The sequence below is a fragment of the Balaenoptera ricei genome, chromosome 3, assembly GCF_028023285.1.
Source record: "Balaenoptera ricei isolate mBalRic1 chromosome 3, mBalRic1.hap2, whole genome shotgun sequence".
Classification (NCBI taxonomy): domain Eukaryota; kingdom Metazoa; phylum Chordata; class Mammalia; order Artiodactyla; family Balaenopteridae; genus Balaenoptera; species Balaenoptera ricei.
In genome coordinates, this window is record NC_082641.1 from 150268954 (window position 1) to 150290123 (window position 21170).

General features: G+C 38.9%; 1 protein-coding gene across 3 annotated transcripts; it reads left to right on the top strand.

The window, feature by feature from the left end:
• Positions 1-244: 244 nt before the first annotated feature.
• NPM1 (nucleophosmin 1) lies at positions 245-15690 on the top strand. Of its 3 annotated transcripts, none has more exons than XM_059917666.1 (11): positions 245-442; positions 2418-2497; positions 2995-3114; positions 3451-3544; positions 3888-3994; positions 4070-4161; positions 8529-8586; positions 8936-9019; positions 9871-9972; positions 12261-12335; positions 15341-15690. In XM_059917666.1, exons 1-11 carry the CDS (start codon positions 385-387, stop codon positions 15377-15379), a joined length of 909 nt encoding a protein of 302 aa, XP_059773649.1. In that variant the 5' UTR covers positions 245-384; the 3' UTR covers positions 15380-15690. The 3 variants fall into 3 exon arrangements, with proteins under 3 accessions (XP_059773649.1, XP_059773651.1, XP_059773650.1); XM_059917667.1 differs by having other exon boundaries at positions 246-442; positions 4094-4161; XM_059917668.1 differs by lacking the exons at positions 12261-12335; positions 15341-15690 and adding an exon at positions 11004-11332.
• The last annotated feature ends 5480 nt before the right edge of the window (positions 15691-21170 follow it).

A 21170-nucleotide genomic window follows, 5' to 3' on the forward strand; every position in this document is an offset into this window, starting at 1 on the left:
AGAAGGCGGGGAACGCGCGCTACCCGGAGGAAGCACGCGTGCGCACAGGCGGCGGCTGCGGCGGAGGGGTGGGGCCGGGGTACGAGTGCGCGTGCTCGGTGGGAGCCCCCGAAGTACCTGGAGGAGGTGGGGGGAGAGGTAGAAAGGAGTGAGGTTGAAGAGCGCTTGCGCGGGAGGGCGACCGTGCGGGGAGGGGGGCTCCGGAGCACGCGCGCGGAGACGGGACTTAAGGAGCTCTCGCGAGATCTCCAGGTTGCTATATATGTGCGCAGGGAGCCCGCGTCCTTCCCCTGGTCTGATTCCGTCCTGCGCGACTGTTCTTTCGAACGGTAGTCTTTTATCTCCGTCCACTTTCTCTCCTACCGAAGTGCGTGCCACCAACCCATGGAAGATTCGATGGACATGGACATGAGCCCACTGAGGCCCCAGAACTATCTTTTCGGTAACTGCTGGGGGGTTGGAGCGAGGCCGAGCAGGGCCTTCAGGCTTTGGTGGGGGGGCGGGATCCCACTGAGGCCTGGGTTAGCGGGGAAAGCTAAGCAGGCTGGAGGCCTGAGGGGGTGGGAAGCGAGCAGACGGGGTCCTGCCGCCTGCAGGATGGGGACCCAGGAGGGGCGAGCCGGAAGCACGGAGGGGGGTGGGAAGGAGGGGCGGCCTGAAGGCTGAGGCGTCAGCGGTCCGAGGCCCAGGGCCTGAGGTAACGTGGAACCGACCGGCTGAGGGTTCGGCGTTACGCGGGGCCCATGGTGGAGCTCTGGGCACAATTATTTTCTGAGGTTTTGTGAGTTGGTAGGCTTCTGATTCCGGGCGGGTGCCTGAGGCTAAGCTCCGCGATGGTGGTGCAGGAGGTTTTGTGGGTTCGGGGTGTGAGGAGGCTTGGGCCTCCTTTCTGGACGAGAGGATCGATTGAGCATGGCGTTGTCCTCGGGCCTCAGGGTCAGGAGCTCTCGACCGAGAATCGGCCCCGGTGCCTCGGCTGGTTGCTGGGGGCAAGGGAGGTGCGGCCCGGCCCGGCGTGAGGAGGCCGCGACCGCTGGGGAGCACGTGGTTGCCACGTGGTTGGGGGAAGGAGGGGGGTGTGGGCGCTGCATCCGGGGCTCACTGGCGTCTTGTCACCTCCGAGCCTGGGGTCCTGGGGCTTGATTGAGGCTGGTGGGCCGGAAATGTTAGGTGAAGTGGTTGGTAGCTCCAGGACTCTTGGAGGTCTTTTGTTAGGTGCTTAACATCTATGCTGGTAGTTCTCATTTAGAGAATCCTCTTTCTGTCTCACCGCGTCCATCTCGCAGAGGAGGTACTGCCGCTCAGAGAACCGAAGTGGCTTAAAGAAGTTGCACTTGTAGGAAGAGACTAGATCTAACCCCATGACCCTTGCTTCCAGAGCTGGTGCATTACAAATGATTTGGGGTGGGGGGTGGCGAGGGAGGGAGACTGGCGGAGGCAGCCTTCTGTTAAAACTTGTAATTCTATACCAGGGTTTTGGGATTTCCCCCTCGAGCACACCAAGTACCATACTAAGGGGCCTGCGTTGGTTTTTCAGTCTCACTAAACTGAATTGTTGAAGCCTTTGTGTCAGGCTTTAAAAAATCCTGCCTCAAATTAATTTTGTTTCCTTATATACCATGCTGAGATTTGTTAATTGAACAATAACCGTTAAGCATCTATTCCAGTAACTATTAGATGGCAACTAAATGGGACTATTTAAATAAAGTTTAATTCTGATGGTATTTAAGACAGTTTGCTTATTCATGAATGGTAGTAGTAACATGCACTATGCATTAAGGCTTTTATTCCTAGCATTTTGAAAAGCTGGCGTTTCTGATCAATTTATATCAAAATTTTTGCTTTAACTCTTGCTATTGGAAGTATCCCTAGGATATTTCTATTGTCTTAAACATAATTTCTGAACAATTTAATGTACATCATTTCTGTAACTTCGAAGATGGAATGTTGACCCCTGTAACGAGTTTTAGTTCTTTTACATTTGTAGTTTTTCTGTTGTGAATACAAGCTGTTGATGTAGGTGTTTGTGTAACCATTGTCATTTCTAAATTTGGCACCTGGGAGTTTTGGTAGGTAATTTCAACTTTAAAATAGTGGGATTTTATCAACATTGTATGTTAGGGTTGGTTTCAGTTCTAGCTTTACTAAATTTTTGATCCTGTTTCTACATGAGAATAGTAGTATAGTTGAGCATAAAATAATGTAGTGGGAAGTGGAATTTATAAAGCTCTGTATGGATGTTATTTGATGTTTATAGACTTTTGTGTTCAAGAAATCCAGGAAGAGGTACTTCTGCCTTGCCTTTTGGTAGCTATAATAGTAAAAATTAGTTCACAAGTTAACTTTTTGGTTACCCACACTGAATTTTCAGTGTTATTTTTCTCCTTGTTATAGTTGAATTTTTTCTTCATTTACAGGTTGTGAACTAAAGGCCGACAAAGATTATCACTTTAAGGTGGATAATGATGAAAATGAGCACCAGTTATCTTTAAGAACGGTACTTAAACTTTTCAAAATAAACTACTTAACATTTCTTGATTTCAGTCTCTTAGTTCCTATTCGTGTGGATTAATACTTATTTTACAGCAGTATTTTTCTTGCCTTATTTACGTTCTTCGCTTCTACAGTTGTATTAAAAAGCCCTTTAGGGTAGTGATAAATATAAATCTTATTTGTTCTCCACAGACACTAGCCTATAGCCTACTACTTAACTTCTAGGTGGCCAGTAGATGTTAGGTGGTTTGTACTTAGGCGTGGGTGATGACATAACCATCTTTGTCATCAAATGCATTTTTATGTAATTGTTAAGATTCACCAAATATGAGAAATTGTCAAAGTCACATAAAACTTGAAGACAACATTGTGCTCAAGTCAGTTTCCCATCAGTGGTAATAACGAAAGGTTTATAATTGTTCTGATTTTTTAAAACAACTGGTTGGGGGGGGTTGTAAAATGGTGGAAACTTAAGTTGAAGTACTGTTTTTCTATTAACAGGTCAGTTTAGGGGCTGGCGCAAAGGATGAATTGCACATTGTCGAAGCAGAGGCGATGAATTATGAAGGCAGTCCAATTAAAGTAACACTGGCAACTTTGAAAATGTCTGTGCAGCCAACGGTAAGGGCTCTTTTACACTTTGGATTTTATGTCAAAGTCTAATTCTGTTGCCTTAAGGTGAGTGTCATTTAGGTTACAACAGAGAGATTGGGGAATTTGGTTTGGTTTTTTCCCTAGTAGTCACAGCTGCATATTCTGTCACTGGTGTTGACTGATCACCGTGGTGGTAGCTGCTTGTTTATCAGAGGTGAAAAAAACAGGTTCACCGATTTGTTCATTTGGCTGATGGGTTTGCTTGTTCAGAAACATTTTTAAGTTATGAACAGATTTTATACCAAACATGTAACCATTTTTTTCCCCCACAATATTTAGTGATTTATAATTTCTTCTTTTTAGGTTTCCCTTGGGGGCTTTGAAATAACACCACCTGTGGTCTTACGGTTGAAGTGTGGTTCAGGGCCTGTGCATATTAGTGGACAGCACTTAGTAGGTATGTTATTTTTATATGTTATGATGCTTATTTTTAGTGCAGTTACTTTGTTCCCAATTTGGACTTTATAAAGTATGCTTAGTTCTAGTACTGCTGTCTGTAATAGGTTCAAATGGGAATCTAGTAATTTATAACTAAAAAAGCCTGGTGTTTTGCATGTAAAACCTAGTAATGAGTATTAGTCCATTAAATTCCTTTTAAAAAATTTTGTTCTCTTTTTACTCTTTTTCTAATAGAATCTGAGTTTTAAAATACTTATTACTGTGTCTTATCAGTGCCCTTTTTTCTGAGTTCTTGCTGTTGGTTGAGTTTTAGTGGTGGCTAATAAAGAATTTTATTTTAGCTGTGGAGGAAGATGCAGAGTCAGAAGATGAAGAGGAGGAGGATGTGAAACTCCTAAGTATATCTGGAAAGCGTTCTGCCCCTGGAAGTGGTAGCAAGGTTCCACAGGTACAGATGCAATTTACTATACATAATTTATTCTGGCCTTTAGTTTGGTACTTTGGATTAGCACTTCCTTACCAGTGTGTGTCCAATTATTTTTTTAAGAAAAAAGTAAAACTTGCTGCTGATGAAGATGATGATGATGATGATGACGACGACGATGATGATGAAGAGTAAGTAGTATGCCCTTAGAAACCTGACATTGTCGTATGGGGGGTTATGAAAACGATTTACCAAAATCATGATTAGTGGTTGTCAGTTTGTGTTAAATGAGCTGAGTTAAAGGATGCAGTATGCAGCATTTCCCAGATGTATTTGACTAGGTGCCTTTTTTCTGAGGAAGATTTAGTGGACACATTACTGTATGCTAAGTCTGGTGTATTTTACACTGAACAGTTTATAATAAATGGATTGGGCATAAAGAGAATCTGAATATCTCCAGCTATATTCATTTTGTAAGTTGTCACTTGAGGATTTTTTTTCCCCACAAAGGATTTTGGCATATGGTTGTCCTGGTCCTTATGAGAAAATTAGATTCTAAAAGAGAATAGAATTTTGCTGGAGAATTTAAAATTTGGTTGTAAACAAGATTTGATATGTTTGTTAAACTAGGTCAGACTATGGTAAAGTTATAAACATGCTATGGAATAAAATGCTACTCATGATTAGTCTTACCTATATGCAGCCATATCAAAAATTTATTAATATTGAATTTTTAATTGCTTGTCAACTTTGTTCTTGAGTTCTCAGGTTGGTCCATTGTATATTTACTGAAAACAATTGAAATGGAATCTAAGACAGACTCTGAGAGAACATGCACTAATTTAACGATCAGATCTGCAAAGTAGGTTTTCAGTGACCTCAACTAGCCAAGCTGGTAGCGCTTTAAAAAGGCCTTTGAGCATGACAGTGGAAGCAGAAAATAGGAAAGAGCTGAATGCTTAAAAAATTCAAAATTACCTGCATGTCAAACTTATAAACAAACTCAATATAGTTGGTGTTTGTTACTACTTAATTATGCCTGGGCTTTGGAAGATTTCCTGTCTTTAAAATGGGGATAATTCCTGATGTAACTACAATGTAAATAGTTTACATTCTTGTCTTCCATGTCTCCTCTAAGTTGTCTTTAAGTTAGGTGGTGAGGGAGGAATGAAAAGTGTAGATGGTAACAAGGTCCAAATCGGTAAGTTTTCGTAAAAGGGTAGTCAGATACATGTATAAGTAGAGGCAGTTAATGGATCCCTTGCGGATAGCAAGTCTTAGAAGATTCCATTGGTTAGGGGGCAATGAAAATGTTAAGAGGTGCCCCAAGGTGTGTTAGTTAAAAGTAGTTATTATGTAGAAATTGTAAGCCATAATCTCAGAAGGCTTGGAACCCACAAAATAAAAGGCAGATCAGTGGGTCTGTTTTGGGGATGGAAGGGGTATGGTGTGGGGTTGGTTGACTGCTGTTGCTGTAAGCAAGAAAAGCTGAAGACTATGTAGTACATTAAAAGTTAGTATGACCAGCACAACATTGTTAATCAACTATACTCCAATATAAAATAAAAAGTTAAAAAAAAAAGTTAGTATGGCTTACAGATACATCCTGGGTGGATTATTCTGGGTGGCCAGGGAACTATAGGGGGTGACTTTGGAGGACAGTTTTTAGGGGGCCCTGAAAATGTTAGGCGCTCAAGCATGTCTGGCATGGGGCCCCCATGGGGCCGGAGTGGCCATTCCCCAAGTGGCTCATGGTTATGGCTGGGTCCTGGGGCAGCATGGGCTGTGCTTCCTTCCAAGTTCAGTGTTGTTTCCCACAGGGGCCAGGTCAGGTGAGGGGGTGGTGGAGAGTGTTCCTTGTTCTTCATTGAGGTGGTAATGGGATTTGCCTAGGTGCCACCCAGGAAAATATCTGTTACTTAAAAAGTAAAAAAAAGGGTGCTTCTCCATAAACACCCTTTTCTCCTATATTATTAGGGAATATCCTAATAAAACTGCTTACAATAGTGGTTTTATAAAAACCATTGTCATCTTTTTTTTAGTATGGGGTAGCCTATGCAGGTATTGGGTGATAGGGCCAAAATTGACAAATCACTGTTAAAAATTACTTAAAAGACGTTAATATGCCTTTAAATGTATACTACACGGTATTTTATCCAGTTAACATAGCAGATTTTTTACCCCTGTATTGGAAAGAAGTGTTTCTTTGGTTGCACATGGATGAAGTTACTCCTGTTTTTTATTTAGACTATGTAGTGTGGAAGAGAAACCATTTTGGCCAGTATGTAATGTTTGGTTTGTGAAGTAATTACAAGTTAAACCAATTCCACCATTTGCTGATTCGTACTTATTCGTGGACTTCTCCATTGATTGGATTTTTTTCCCCCCAGTTCCCCCATTTAGAGTGAACAGTTTGGTACTTTATAGTGTATGTGCACAGTTGTGCAGCCAATTTCAGAATATTTCATCACCTCAAAAAGAAACTGCTATAATCCCTCATCTTCCCCAGCTCTAGTCAATAACTAATGTACTTTGTTTTTTATAGATTTGCCTGTTCTGGATATTTCATATAAATGGAATCATGCAATATGTGCTCTTTTGTGGCTGGTTTGTTTAACTTATCACAATATTTTTTTTTTTTTTTTTTAAGATATGAATTACTTAGCCACAACAAGACATGGAGGAATCTTTTTTTTTTTTTTATCATTTTGACTCTTAATTTATTTTTTTTATTTTTACTTTTGGGTGTGTTGGGTCTTCGTTTCTGTGCGAGGGCTTTCTCTAGTTGTGGCAAGTGGGGGCCACTCTTCATCGCGGTGCGCGGGCCTCCCACTATCGTGGCCTCTCTTGTTGCGGAGCACAGGCTCCAGACGCGCAGGCTCAGTAATTGTGGCTCACGGGCCCAGTTGCTCTGCAGCATGTGGGATCTTCCCAGACCAGGGCTCGAACCCGTGTCCCCTGCATTGGCAGGCAGATTCTCAACCACTGCGCCACCAGGGAAGCCCTTATCACAATATTTTTAAGATCCTTGTAGCATGTAGCAGTACTTGTACTCGTTTTATATTATTGAACTATAAGAACTTTTTATATATTTTGGAAACAAATCCCTTATCAGGTAGAATTTACAAACATTTTCTCCCATTCCATGGGTTGTCTTTATACTCTGTTGGTGGTCCTTTACAGAAAAGCTTTTAGATTTCATAGTTTGGTTTATTTCTTTTATTGTGTTTTCGGTGTCAAACCTAAGAAACCATTGCCAAATCTTCAAAAAGTTCTATAGTTTCAGCTCTTACCTTTTATCCGTTTTGAATTGATTTTTGTATCAATTGTGAGGTAAGAGCCAGTTTCATTTTTTTTGATTGTGGATATCCAGTAGTCCCAGCACCATTTGTGAAAGACTTTTCCCCATTGAATGGTCTTTGCCCCCTTTTTGAAAATAGTTACCATAAATGTATATTTATTTTTGGACTCTTCAGTTCCATGTCTATCCTTCTGCCAGTGAAACATTATTCTGATTTCTGTTGCTTTGCACTTTTTATAGATTTTAGTTTGTAATTAATGTGAATGCTTCACCTTTGTTCTTCTTCAAGATTGATTTTGGCTACTTTGGGTTCCTAGAGTTTCAGTGTGAGTTTTAGGATCAGTTTCTATGGAGATACCAGCTAGGATTCTTTTAGGGGTTATGTTAAATCTGTAGATTAATTTGGAGAGTTGCCACCTTAATATTTACTAGTCCATGAATTTGCAATGTTTCTATTTTAATTTCTTTAAATAACTCCATTTTCATTTTCAAAAATTTATTTTCAGTTGTAAAAAACATAACACCATATTTACCATCTTAACTATTTTTTAAGTGTGCAGTTCAGTAGTGTTAATCATAATCACATTGTTGTGTAACATCTCAAGCTCATCTAGTTATACTGAAAACCATAACCGTTGAACAAAAAGTCCCCATTTCCACCTCTCCCCTGCCAGCCACCAATCTTACTTTTGGTTTCTATAAAGACTCATTCCTTTAGATACCTCATATAAGTGGAATCATACAGTATTTGTCTTTTTGTGACTGTTCTTTCACTTAGCATAATGTTCTTAAGGTTCATCCATGTGCTACATTTGAGGATTTCCCTAAGACTGCATATTCCCTGATATATATACACGTGTATGACATTTTCCCTACAATTAGTTTATGGACATTTGGGTTGCTTCTTTTGGGGGGGGGGGTGCGAGTTGGCTCACACCATGCTGCCTGCGGGATCTCTTAGTTCCCCAACCAGGGATTGAACCTGTGCCCCACTGCAGTGGAAGTGCAGAATCCTGACCACTGGACTGCCAGGGAATTCCCTGGGTTGCTTCTACTGCTTGGTAATTGTGAATAATGTTGCAGTGAAAATGAATTTGTGTTCAAGATTGTGCTCTCAGTTCTTTTGTCAACCCGCAAAAGTTTGAAAGCTCTTCATGCTTTGATTGACTAAACTTTTAGGTTCATCCACTTTCTGGATAAGCTTTCTAGATTTGTTGAGTGCATTGAATCAGTAATAAGGACTTATCTCATTTGTAGTGATGATGATGATGACTTTGATGATGAGGAAACTGAAGAAAAAGCTCCAGTAAAGAAAGTAAGTAAGATACAGTAGTAGAAGATTATCAGAAATAGCTAATAACAAAATGATGGGAATTTTTGCCATTGGCTTGTTTTGTGGTTATTGAAAATTGCCTTAGGAGAAGATGATCTCATACTTCAAATTTTTCTTGAGTAGGGCTATCTTGGAAACTTCTAATAGTGGGGAATTATCTGTTTTCTTTATATAGCCTTCTGTCTGTTAACCCTTTTGCAACCTTTTGTCAAAATGATTGTTTCATCTTAGCCTGACTGCTGCTTTTGCCATGGTTTGGGGCAGTTTTATTTGTACTAATATGTCTGTTATGTAGGGAGGGGCATTGATTAAGATTCATTTCTAATTGCAGTCTGTACGAGATACTCCAGCCAAAAATGCACAAAAATCAAACCAGAATGGAAAAGACTCAAAACCATCAACACCAAGATCAAAAGTAAGTGGTAACATATAAATACAAGCTCCACTGAAGTAGTTAGGTTCTTCTGTGGAAGAATCTACTTTAAAAATTTGATAGGTCTTTGGAGAACGCCTGTAGTTGGTGTCGAAGAGCTAAGATGTGCTTATTTTATTGGTAATCACTGTCATATAGTTAGACAGTTGACCCTTGAACAACATAGGAACTGCATGGGTCCATTTATCACGGTTTTTTTTTTTTTGTAAATGCTACAGTACTGCATATCCACGGTTGGTTGAATCTGGATGCAGAGGAACCACAGATGTGGAGGGCCGACAAGTTATACACAGATTTTTGGCCACGTGGAGGGCTGGCGTCACCTGTTGACATTCAAGGGTCAACTGTATATTGCCGTGGCTTTCTAATGGGGGAGAAAGCTGACAAAAAGATTGTTATTGTGATACAAACAGTTGTGTCATGTAAGGGTTCTTACTTGTTGAAAGGTATGTTTATCGCATAGTGCAGTTTCTCAGTGCTGGCCGAATGTTGGGAGATTATCATTTAAATGCTATGGAATGGGCCCCAGGCATCAAGCTGCATTAACTTTGTAGCTTCATTCTTGGGGACCTTCTGGTTTCGTTTTTTTGATAGTATCCTTTAAGTGTAGGACTGACCTGGTGTTGAATATAAATGCAGGCTCAAACTATTTCCTATTCCTTTCTTAAGCAATAATATAAAAATAATTGTTGAGACACGAATTCATTTATAATGGTAACTCAGTTCTGGTGTATATTTGTTTTTACAAAGGACCGTAAGAATTTTATTGAGAAAATCCAGGTAGGGTGGGTCTTAAGAGTTCTTATGATGTTAAAATTCGCCTTTTTTCCCAGGGTCAAGAATCCTTCAAAAAACAGGAAAAAACTCCTAAAACACCGAAAGGACCTAGCTCTGTAGAAGACATTAAAGCAAAAATGCAAGCAAGTATAGAAAAAGTGAGTAAAATTGTCTTCCTTAAAGGAACTAAATAGGTAATTTTACCTTTCTGGAGTTTGGAACAGGAATCGTCCTCATTTTTTATAGTTAATATACCTGCCCCTTTGTGGTGTGAAATTATCTCAAAAATGGATTACTAGTTACTTAAATTAATTTATAGTCTCTGTTGATTTTTTTGCATATTTGAAGTTAAATATGCTTTATTTTCCATTATAAAAGGAATACAAGTAAGTTGATTGTAAGATATATTCTTACCTTAGATGTTAAAATGAGAGCATTTCCCTTCACCTGTTCTGGTCATGAGATGCCACAGTACCAGCAGAGGGCGTATGAGTCTTCTAAAATTGCAAACAGCTGGAAAAGTAGTCTTTGGCTGCTTGGTGTTGTAGTTTTTAAAAAATTTACTCGTGTTTGACTGTAGTCAGAAACATTCTCCGACAAATTGAGTCATTTCTATTTGCCATTTGCACCAAGATGTCACCAGGCAATACGTGTGATAATATCTTGAATTCTTGAGTGACTTAACATGTTTACATTTAGTTTTGTCTTAGTGGAAATGTGTGAGAAGAGGATTAGCTTTTGTCCTACTTGCTTGATTTGGGGTGGGGGGGGTGCACTTAATAAACTTCAGTGAACTCTGGAGCATGGAGTAATTGGTTTTAATGCCTTGAAACACATTTGAGAGAAACTTTAAAATTCTGTGAATATTCTCAGACCCCAATTATTGAGAATAAATGTGGGATGGTGAGGAAAAGTTACTGACTCCCTTTCCCTGTGTTTTTTCTGTGCTCTCTAGGTTCTACATGGCTTCCGTAGATTTCCTTTCATTGTGCAGTTATGAGTCAATTGGAAAACTAACATTTTAGAACCAGAATGTATTTCTTGATTTTGCTTTAGTACTACTGTAAACCTTTTAGCCTTCCTGGTATCGCTGCTTTATTTTTATCCCTTGCGTACCGTTCTAAAATGACATTTTAGATACCCCTCCCCCTAATTTTAATATGGTCCTATCTCCTTGGTTTAATTGCAGGCGCATTGAACAATCCTGGGCACTACTGGTAAATTAAGCCCAAAGATGGGGAGAGAGGAAAAGGAGAGACAAATATAGTCCAAACTGAGTATCATCAACAATCCAGACTGAAGTCTTCTATTTTAACTCAATCCCCTTTCCTGATTTGCCACCCACCCATGCCCCCCTTCCAGGCTGGAAGCAATCTCTTGATCTCCTAAAACACTTTCTTTTGACTGCTGTGATTCAGTGAACCTTATACTTTGCTTTCTATTACTTGTGCATTTGCCTCACCTCTTTGACCATATTTTAATCACCTTTGTATCTCCCTAGCTGCTCAATAAATATTTGAATCAAATAAGAATGTATGTGACAATAATTTAAAAGTGTAAAATTATAGTGAGGTTTATTTTCTAGGTGATGAGGCAGCTAAGTATCTTACACCATACTTGAAGCCTTCTTGATCTTTTTAAAGTGCGCAGAAGATTCAGGTTACAAGGAAAATCAAAATTTAGTTATCAAAGTAGGAAACAAAAGTGAAAAAATTAGTGTGTTAAGGTAATTCCAGAGCAGAGATAAATATAAACGTTTCAAGATTTTTGAAAATATTTGGTGACATATACTTTGAAAATAATTTGGTGTTACTACTATTGCGCTTTCTTCCCTGTGTCCATAATTGAAAGGAATGGCGAATTTTAAGAGTGTAGTGAAATGTAATAAAGTCTTCCCCCCCATTTGACTTCATATACCCCCTGAATTGACTCCCAGGTTAGCACCGTGCTGGACCTGGGTTTTTGGTACATATTAAGTGATCTTTTTAACAATTTTCGTCACTTGTATACATGATACCCAAAGGGGCTATACTTTTTTTTTGTATTTGGTCCTGGGTGGTGGAGAATGGTGATAAAGCCGACTTGTTAGATAAATACAGTAGGCAGTCAAGTTGATGGTCGAATGCCTGAAGAATCACAAGCATAGCTTATACTTTGTGTTTTTAGAGTGGCTGGGTGGGGGCAGGGAATTTGAAACTTGGACAAAACCTTATTCAGTATGAGAGTACCTGTGGAAGACCTAGGTCCTAATATGTTGTACAAACATGTCTTTCTAGGCCTAAAAAAGGATTTATTCAGTATTAAAATGAAGGAGTTGAGGAGACAAGGAATGAATCACAATGATCCATATAATAAACAGCACTCAAATCTTTGAGGAATTTCATAACAATCTCCCTCAAAAACAGTGTTTCTATACTTACCCTTAATAATGCTTTTGTCTCAATAGGGTGGTTCCCTTCCCAAAGTGGAAGCCAAATTCATCAATTATGTGAAGAATTGTTTCCGGATGACTGACCAGGAGGTAACTGAACTTTGTTGGAGACATGATCAAATCCAAAATTTTTATTGTGACTTATTATGGTTATTTGTTTAGTCTCTCTAGGTGTTGGCTTCTTTTAAAATGTTCCTAACCACAGACAATACTTCAGATTAAATACATGGAAACTCTTAAGAATTTAGTTGGCAGAGACTGAGAAGATAACTTTTTTAGTACATTTTTCCCAGCTTTTATATAGTTGGTAAATTATCTCTTGGTTACTGAACTCAGTTTTGCTTTTGGTACTATGTTGGCTAAGGAAATGAGCTGTGGTTTTCCTTGCTGCTCCATTTGGCTACTTGGGTCAGTCTGTTCTTTGCTTTCTTGTGAGTTGGCAGAGACGATTTTCTCCATAGATGTTATGGGAAGCACATTTTGCTGAAATCAACCTAAGTGTAAAATCAGTTGAGTTAGATTTTGTATTTCCTAATGTGAAGAAGGTATTTTGTCAATAGAAGAAAAATCACGCATTTATTTTTACTGTCGTATTTATAGTTGCTGACTCGCAGATTGTAAAGGAAAGTGTAAAAGCAGTTACCCAGGGCTGCTAGGCATCTCGTACATACAGGACATGCTCTGTGTTTAATGGTTTTTGTCAGCGCTCCCTAAGTCTCCTGTATTCAGCTTCCTTCAGTAAATTAAATTTGTTATTTAGAGATCTTTTTCTACCACAATATTTAGTACTTAAATCACTTAAATGGCAGCACTATTTTTCTCAGGTTTGAAACCCTTTCAGTGGTTTAATACTCTTCGTGGTGGTTTATTGTGAGTTCAGCCTTCCTTGCCATGGCCACGAGATGACCAGTTTGAATCTTTTCGATTCTTTTGGTTGCTATTCTGTTTTTTGTGTATATTTGGATCCCAAAAAGCCAGTGTAAATTGTGTGAATTTTCTGCGGACATTTAGTAAACATAAAAGTCCTTTTAAAACTATGCAGTGTGTAATTGTTAATTCAGTATCGAAAATGGTAGAAAGTGAGATATATAAACCATCATCTATAACAGGTAAGCATAAGAGATATATAATTTTTTCAGCTAATACCAAAGGAAGTGGTAAAATAAAATTTTTGATTAAGAAAAATTCAGGTGAAGATAAAGTAACAACTAAAGTTGCAAGGGCCTTCCAAACAGCATAACGTCAGTCTTGCAGCTGAAAATGACTGAATTCACTGCTATCAGAAATATTTTCTGACTTAAAAACTGAAAGCTGTTTTCAAGTGCCAGGATGAAATTTCTGCAATAATAAAAAATATATCTCAGTTTACTATTATGAAATTATCAAAACACTGAATGTGTCACATTTTTATGGCATAGCTGCAGATGTAAGTAATTACAATGTGTAAAATATCTTCCCATTACTTGTACAGTTTTTCTTCTGAAAAAGTTGTTTATGAAGATTTGGCTAATAAAATCCAGATGGAACCTGAGAAATAATAGCAAATTTTTGCAGGAACTCTTGAATTAAAGAGTTAATGAAAAAAATTGTACTGCCTTTTGTGGAAAGACTACAGATAAAATCCTTGCTGAATGTTTGTATAAAGGTGCAAACAGTGTTTACTCAAAGTTGAAGCAAAACATGAAGTTTTCGAAGGTGTTTTCTGTCCCATTCAATATTCTATATAATACGTAAGTCAAGTAGCATCTGGTTTTTTTTTTTTTTTTTTTTACATTAGAGTGTCATGAAAATGTTCTTCAGTATTTGTATTCAACTTAATGATTAGCGAATGACTGGTATTTGTTGACATGGTATTCAGTTCCCTTGCATTTGAAATCCAATGGCTGTGTTTAAAAACAGTATTTGAGAAAATGCTATTTATTTGAAGCACTGAAACACTTTGAAGAAAAGGCCCCCAAAGTTCTTTTAAATAATCCATTGAGTGAAACCTGCTTATTTAAATGTCTCTTCAGCAGTAGGACCATGTAAATTAAAAGAAGAGCGAAGTCATTGAAGTGCTCCATTGCTTTAAAAGAACTTGTTGAATCCTTTGAAGAGTTGACAAAAACATCAAGACTATTTTTTTTTAAGAGGCATTATTCATGAATAGGAAAAGAAACACCAACTTGAAGTAGATAATTAATACTGCACTTACATGATTGTCATTTGAAATGTTTTTTATCACTTGAAGATTTTGGCTCTTTTACATGGATGTTACTAAATACCAGCATGAGAACAAGTGGAATGAGTTATATGTTGAAGAGGGATGTAGAAATTGATGAGGGATCTCTTTTTTTTGGTCATTGGACAATATTTTAAATCATTAGACTTGAAGAATGGAAAAGCAAGTTAGTCATGGAAGATGGTGTTCTGTGTTTCAACAAACCAGAAGAGCTTGTCTGAGTAGGTAATATGGCAGAACATGTTAAATATATATAGTGTCTCATAATGCTAATGCTAGCATGTGTTCTCATTAATGAAATAATTTAGATGTGACCACTGTAGAAACTTAAAATGTAAACAAAATATAAGACTGTAATTAAGGAATTTTATAAGCAAATTATGCAAAATAAGGAACTGTTGAGATCCCACATCATCAGGGAAATATAATTAGAGGTAAAGAAAGATGTAACTTTGGTATATTTATATAGTTTATTTCAGATAAATGTACTAATTTTATGTGTCCCGTGTACAGGTGCATGTTTTTCTCTAAATCTGGCAGCCCTAAAGCAGATAACATGGAGGCAACATTGGCCAAACTGGTCTTCGTTTCCTTAACTAAATATCTTAAGTTGTTAAATGTATATTAGCATAAAAGTGACTTTGTGTACAAAAATCACATGATTTTATGTCTGAATCGAAGTATTTGAAATTAAATTATGCCTGAGTATAAATTTCCTTGAAATCAGTTCTTAATTATCTAGAGTGAACCTTTTTGGTGGTAGAATGAAAAATAGATACGTTGAATTGTACAGAGAGAGACGTGGTTTAATTTATTGGTGTGTATGAAGTGTTGTGGTTTTTTAACCACATTTTTTTTCTCTTTTTTTTTCCAGGCTATTCAAGATCTCTGGCAGTGGAGGAAGTCTCTTTAAGAAAATAGTTTAAACAGTTTGTTAAAATTTTCCGTCTTATTTCATTTCTGTAACAGTTGATATCTGGCTGTCCTTTTTATAATGCAGAGTGAGAACTTTCCCTACCGTGTCTGATAAATGTTGTCCAGGTTCCATTGCCAAGAATGTGTTGTCCAAAATGCCTGTTTAGTTTTTAAAGTTGGAACTCCACCCTTTGCTTGGTTTTAAGTATGTATGGAATGTTATGATAGGACATAGTAGTAGTGGTGGTCAGACAAATGGAAATGGTGGGGAGACAAAAATATACATGTGAAATAAACTCAGTATTTTAATACAGTAGCACTGTTTCTCTTTCTGTTATCCTCTTTATACTTTGTCAGGGAAATACATGTACATAGTAAAAGTGTCAAATAGTATTCCAAAATCTCTAAAATAGTATCCTGCCCTACCCATCCAAATAGTTCTGCTTCTCAGAGTTAACCGATCTATTTTTCATCAAGAGGGCTTAGTGCTTTTACCTTACCACCTCTTGATAATAGTTAATTATAATCAAGTGTTCATCAGACCTTCTTATCCACCTGTCCTAGCCTTTTCACTCCCAAAGAAAATCTGGCATGTTAAATAGCCTGCAGCAGCCTTTCTCAACCTGGGTTCTTTATCTGAACCAGAACACAAAATTATTTCTGTGACTATTTTCTTAATTTATCCAAAATAGTACATATTTGAGATCCATGGGGGTAGTTAATTTATTGCATGTGGTGGTTATGTGAGGACATTAGGGACTAATCCTTGGGACCCCTTCATCTGTTAGACCAAGATTCAATTGCATGATGGTCAGGGCTAGATTCCTGTTCTGCTTGTTTTGCTGTGGTATATCCTCCAGTAGTTTCCCAATAGATGGGGGAAGTATTCTGATTTTTTTGCATACCTGAAAACATCTTGATTTTTGACATCAAATTATATGCTGCCTTGTAAGCTGAATCTTTTTCTCAGAATTTTAGGTGTGAGCTGCCTTTTTTGGCCTAGTCTATTCCATTTTTGTGTATTCTTTGTATATGACCAGTTTTTCTGAGAGCTAATTAAGATTGCTTTACTGGAATTTTATGTGTCTTGTAGTCTTGTTCCTGGGCCCTGGGTGGACTGTGGGTCTATTCTCCAGAGACTCTTCTCTGGTCTGGGCCTTTTACTTGGGAGGTTTCACCCTCCTACTTAACTCCCATCCATTCTTAGGCCTTCTGTTTGATTCTCTTGGATGTTTTTCTTCATTCCTTTTTGTTTAAACTTTAGGAGAGAGACTTTATTTTCTGTCTTCAAATTTGTGTTGGTTTTATTTTTTTTAACTTCCAAATGCTCTTGCTTGGTTCTTGGGACGTAGTATGTAGAGTCTGAAGAAACTTTTTCTCATTCCATGCATTGTTTACTTGTTTCCCTCCCGCACCCGCCTGTTTATTTTATCTTTTATATTGATTAGGAGGGTGGTACTTGTTGACTGGGCTCTAGTTGCAGATATTTTGATGGGGGTCTGCAGATTTTAAGCCTTTCTGTTTCTGGGGTGGTTTTCCAGAGTAAACTAGTTTTGGAGGGTGGGGGAAAATACTGGTGCAGTACTGTCTTGTCTAATCTCAAGTTTCCAGGTGTTGGGTTCTTCTAGTCATTTACACTGTGGTTTTCTTCATTGATTATTCAGTCTCTTTTCTCCAGGCCATGTCTGTCTTTGTAGCTTATCTCTTTATGTCTTTATTTTAATGGAGGCACAGTAGGAGATGGTAAATGTTCAGTGTTCTTTGTTTTTATGTACTTCAGATATAAAACATCATCTACTTTAAGTAGATAGAACAATCCCAAATCACTTAACCATCCTGTACATTAATTTGAAAAGTTATTGGTGTTCACATAATGCAACTACATTGAAGTTGAGTCATTCCTTCCCTAGATAGTGTTTTTTATTATACTATGTGATGTAGGAGTGTGGTAATTATTAGTAGTAGTCCCTTAACATGTTCAGAAGTAGAAATATACTTGCTGCATAATACTGTCTTAAATAGTAAGTCTGAAATTTTTTTTCTTGAACATTTGTTACTTTTTTCTTTTTTTAAATTAATTATTTATTTTTGGCTGTGTTGGGTCTTCGTTTCTGTGCGAGGGCTTTCTCTAGCTGTGGCAAGCGGGGGCCACTCTTCATCGCGGTGCGCGGGCCTCTCACTATCGCAGCCTCTCTTGTGGTGGAGCACAGGCTCCAGACGCGCAGGCTCAGTAATTGTGGCTCACGGGCCCAGTTGCTCTGCGGCATGTGGGATCTTCCCAGACCAGGGCTCGAACCTGTGTTCCCTGCATTAGCAGGCAGACTCTCAACCACTGCGCCACCAGGGAAGCCCCTGAAATTTTTAATATTTGAGTTGCTTTGTGTGGAAGTTAAACCTTAACTTTGGTTTACCTGATGGGCACTTTTATGTGGCAGGAAACCCAAAAGGACTTATCACCATTCTGAGGGAAAGCAATTGGCCTTACTGGTTGTCCTGTTCCCAGCTCATTAAATAGAGCTAATCAAATCCAGATAGGGCTTCTGTTTTGGAAGGGCAGGAATTAAAGATTTCCCTATGCCTCAGAAGTCACTAATAGTGCTAGTTATTAGACATCAGCTAACTAAACATGGTAGTAATCTGGAAGTTGAACTACTCCTAGGCTTGTGACTTAGGAAATTCCTCTTCTAAAGACACTGACTTCCTGAAAGTAAAAAGTGAGTGTCCTGAATTCAGATTTTCTTTTTTTTAGGTAACTTACAGTATTTAAAAAAAATTTTTTTTTAATTGAAGTATAGTTGATTTACAGTGTGTTAATCTCTGCTGTACATAAGAGTGACTCAGTTATACACATATAGACATTCTTTTTTATTCTTTTCCATTTGGTTTATCACAGGATATTGAATATAGTTTGCTGTGCTATACAGTAGGACCTTGTTTATCCATCCTATATATAATAGTTGACCTCTGCTAATCCCAAACTCTCTGTCCTTCCCTCCCCCCTCCCCCTCGGCAGCCACAAGGCTGTTCTCTATGTGAGCCTGTTTCTGTTTTGTAAATAAGTTCATTTGTGTCATATTTTAGATTCCACATATGGTATTTGTCTTTCTCTGACTTAGTATGATAATCTCTAGGTCCATCCATGTTGCTACAAATGGCATTATTTCATTCTTTTTATGGCTGAGTAGTATTCCATTGTATATATGTACCACATCTTTATCCATTCATCTGTTCATGAATGTTTAGGTTGCTTCCATTTCTTGGCTATTGTGAATAGTGCTGCTGTGAACATCGGGGTGCATGTATCTTTTTGAATTATAGTTTTGTCAGGTAACTTCAGTTTTCTGCGGAACCTCCACACTTTTCCATAGTGGCTGCACCAATTTACATTCCCATCAACAGTGTAGGAGGGTTCCCTTTTCTCCACCCTTTCCAGCATTTGTTATTTGTAGACTTTTTAATGATGGCCACTGAATTCAGATTTTTATATATTTGTATTTCAATCCACTGTGTTGTATCTTTTTGGCCAACGGAATCCTTTTCAAGCTTGTTCCTACCATCCCTGACTCCAGTAAGTAGTCTTTGATATGAAGGTTTTTGTTTTCTAGTGTGACAGAATGTTCCAGGCTTATCTTGAACAAGATAAACAGATTTTCTTTCTAGACCTGGAATGATCCGTTTTTCCAAGGAGCTCTGGTTCCTTATTTAAAAATAAAAGGAATGGCGTTTAGAGACCACAGCCCTGGTGGGAGTGATACTCATTAATACTGAACCCGGTATTGTTCAGCAGACTTAACCTGGATGATCAGATCAGACCCTTTGGAAAAGCAAGAGGAACGTTTTGAGCACTAGGAGGGCAGAGACACACTTGTCGGCTGTCTGCAGGAAGCTTCTTTTCATTTGGTATCTTAGTATCTTTATCACATATGGTTAGGTTGTGGGTGAGAACTTAACAACAGAGTTATCTTCAACCTGAACCAGAGGACAAAATAGGTTGATAAAGTAAGGCCATTTGGGGAGAGCAGATCAGGCTGTCCAAATTACCGGATCATGCACATGATGATAAAATGAGGTTTATAGTGGTGTGTAAAGCTTGCCTGCCGAAGCTATTAACTGGATAATGAGGGTGGGGTGGGGAGGTATGTTTAGATTGCCTGGGGGGGTGTTTTTCTTTGAAATTATCCAAGAGAAAAGGTTGAGGGTCACAGAAAATACCCTATTAAGGGTTAGTTAGTAGTCTGCACTGTGGAGATGCAGGGTTAAAGTTATTTCAGAAAGTGTAAGGCCACCTTCCAGCCAGATCTTAACGAAGAGCCAGTTGCTCCTTGACTCCTGAACTTGGCAGTAGACATCCCTTTTTAATCTGAAAGTTCCAAGAGCTGATTTTGTGCTACTTTGTGTCTACTTTTCTGATTAAGCTACTTCATCCTATTGAAGACTTGAGGCTGCATTTGTCCTATGTACTTAGGCTGGAGGTTCTCTCATCTTTAAAATATTTGTATTCTATAGACTCCCTGAATTTTGTGATTCTTAAGATTGGAGAGAGGTGGAAAACGAGTGTCAGATTGCAGTGCTTTTAGTGTACTTTCACTTGAAAATGAGGTAGGAAGAATCTATAAACATTTAAGTACTGTGTCCCAAAGTATGTATTTAAGGCTTAGGATTAATCAGCAAGCAAAACCGGTAACTGCCCTCCAGGGCTTGCATTCCATTGGGGAAGCAGTCAACATACATTCTCAGCTACCCTTCAGACAACCAGGAATTTTACAGATGAGAATTTGCTCAGGAAATTGTGAATTTGCCAGCCGAGAGCTAGGAATTGAATGTAGTTGTGTCTGACTCCCAACACCAAACTAGCACATAGCCACCTGGCCCCAACTACCATACTTTTGCCTGGACTGGTAACAGCTTTTTTGCTGGCCTCCTTACTGCCACTGTCACACCGTTCCAATGTATTCTTACCAGCTGCAGTAAGCTTTAAAAACAAACTGGAGGGGCTTCCCTGGTGGTGCAGTGGTTGAGAATCTGCCTGCCAATGCAGGGCACACGAGTTCGGGCCCTGGTCTGGGAGGATCCCACATGCCGCGGAGCAACTGGGCCCGTGAGCCACAATTACTGAGCCTGCGCGTCTGGAGCCTGTGCTCCACAACAGGAGAGGCCGCCATAGTGAGAGGCCCGCGCACCGCGATGAAGAGGGGCCCCCACTTGCCACAACTGGAGAAAGCCCTCGCACAGAAACGAAGACCCAACACAGCCATAAATAAATAAAAAAAAAAAACAAAAACAAAACTGGATTTTGACCCTTAGTTTCAAAGCCTTTGATAAATTGCCAAACAAATGGGTATATCCACGCTGAGTACTGCTTGGCAATAAATAGGAACAATGATAAAAACAACAAGGGATGAGGCTGAATTTCAAACATGCTGAGCAAAAGAAGCCAGACACAAAAGAGCACATATTATATGGTTCCATTTCTGTGAAACTAGAATCTAGTGCCAGCAGACTAATGGTAACTTGAGACTAGTGATGGGTGTGGTGGGAGGTTGCCTGAGAAAGGTGTTTACAGAAGTAAAAACATTTGTCAAACTCCAAGCATTTAAAAATTGTACATAAATAGTGCCTTAAAAGGCCTTTGAAGGTTTCTGACAGGTACCTATTGCCTGTTTTCACCCTCTCGCCACTCTTGGCTAACCCTGCCTGTCACCTAGCATTTTCCCACTTGCAGGCAATTGACATCTTTTGCCTGGAATATTCCCTTGTGTGGCTGGCTCTCCCACTTTTGGGTCTTAGCC

What these genes read in the sequence shown, in the direction of transcription:
- NPM1 (XM_059917666.1), top strand. Translation starts at nt 385, where the DNA reads ATGGAAGATTCGATGGACATGGACATGAGCCCACTGAGGCCCCAGAAC. An exon ending in GTGGTAGCAAGGTTCCACAG is followed by an intron (nt 3,995 to 4,069) that starts GTACAGATGCAA and finishes CTTCCTTACCAG; the next exon opens with TGTGTGTCCAATTATTTTTT. An exon ending in GACGACGATGATGATGAAGA is followed by an intron (nt 4,162 to 8,528) that starts GTAAGTAGTATG and finishes TCTCATTTGTAG; the next exon opens with TGATGATGATGATGACTTTG.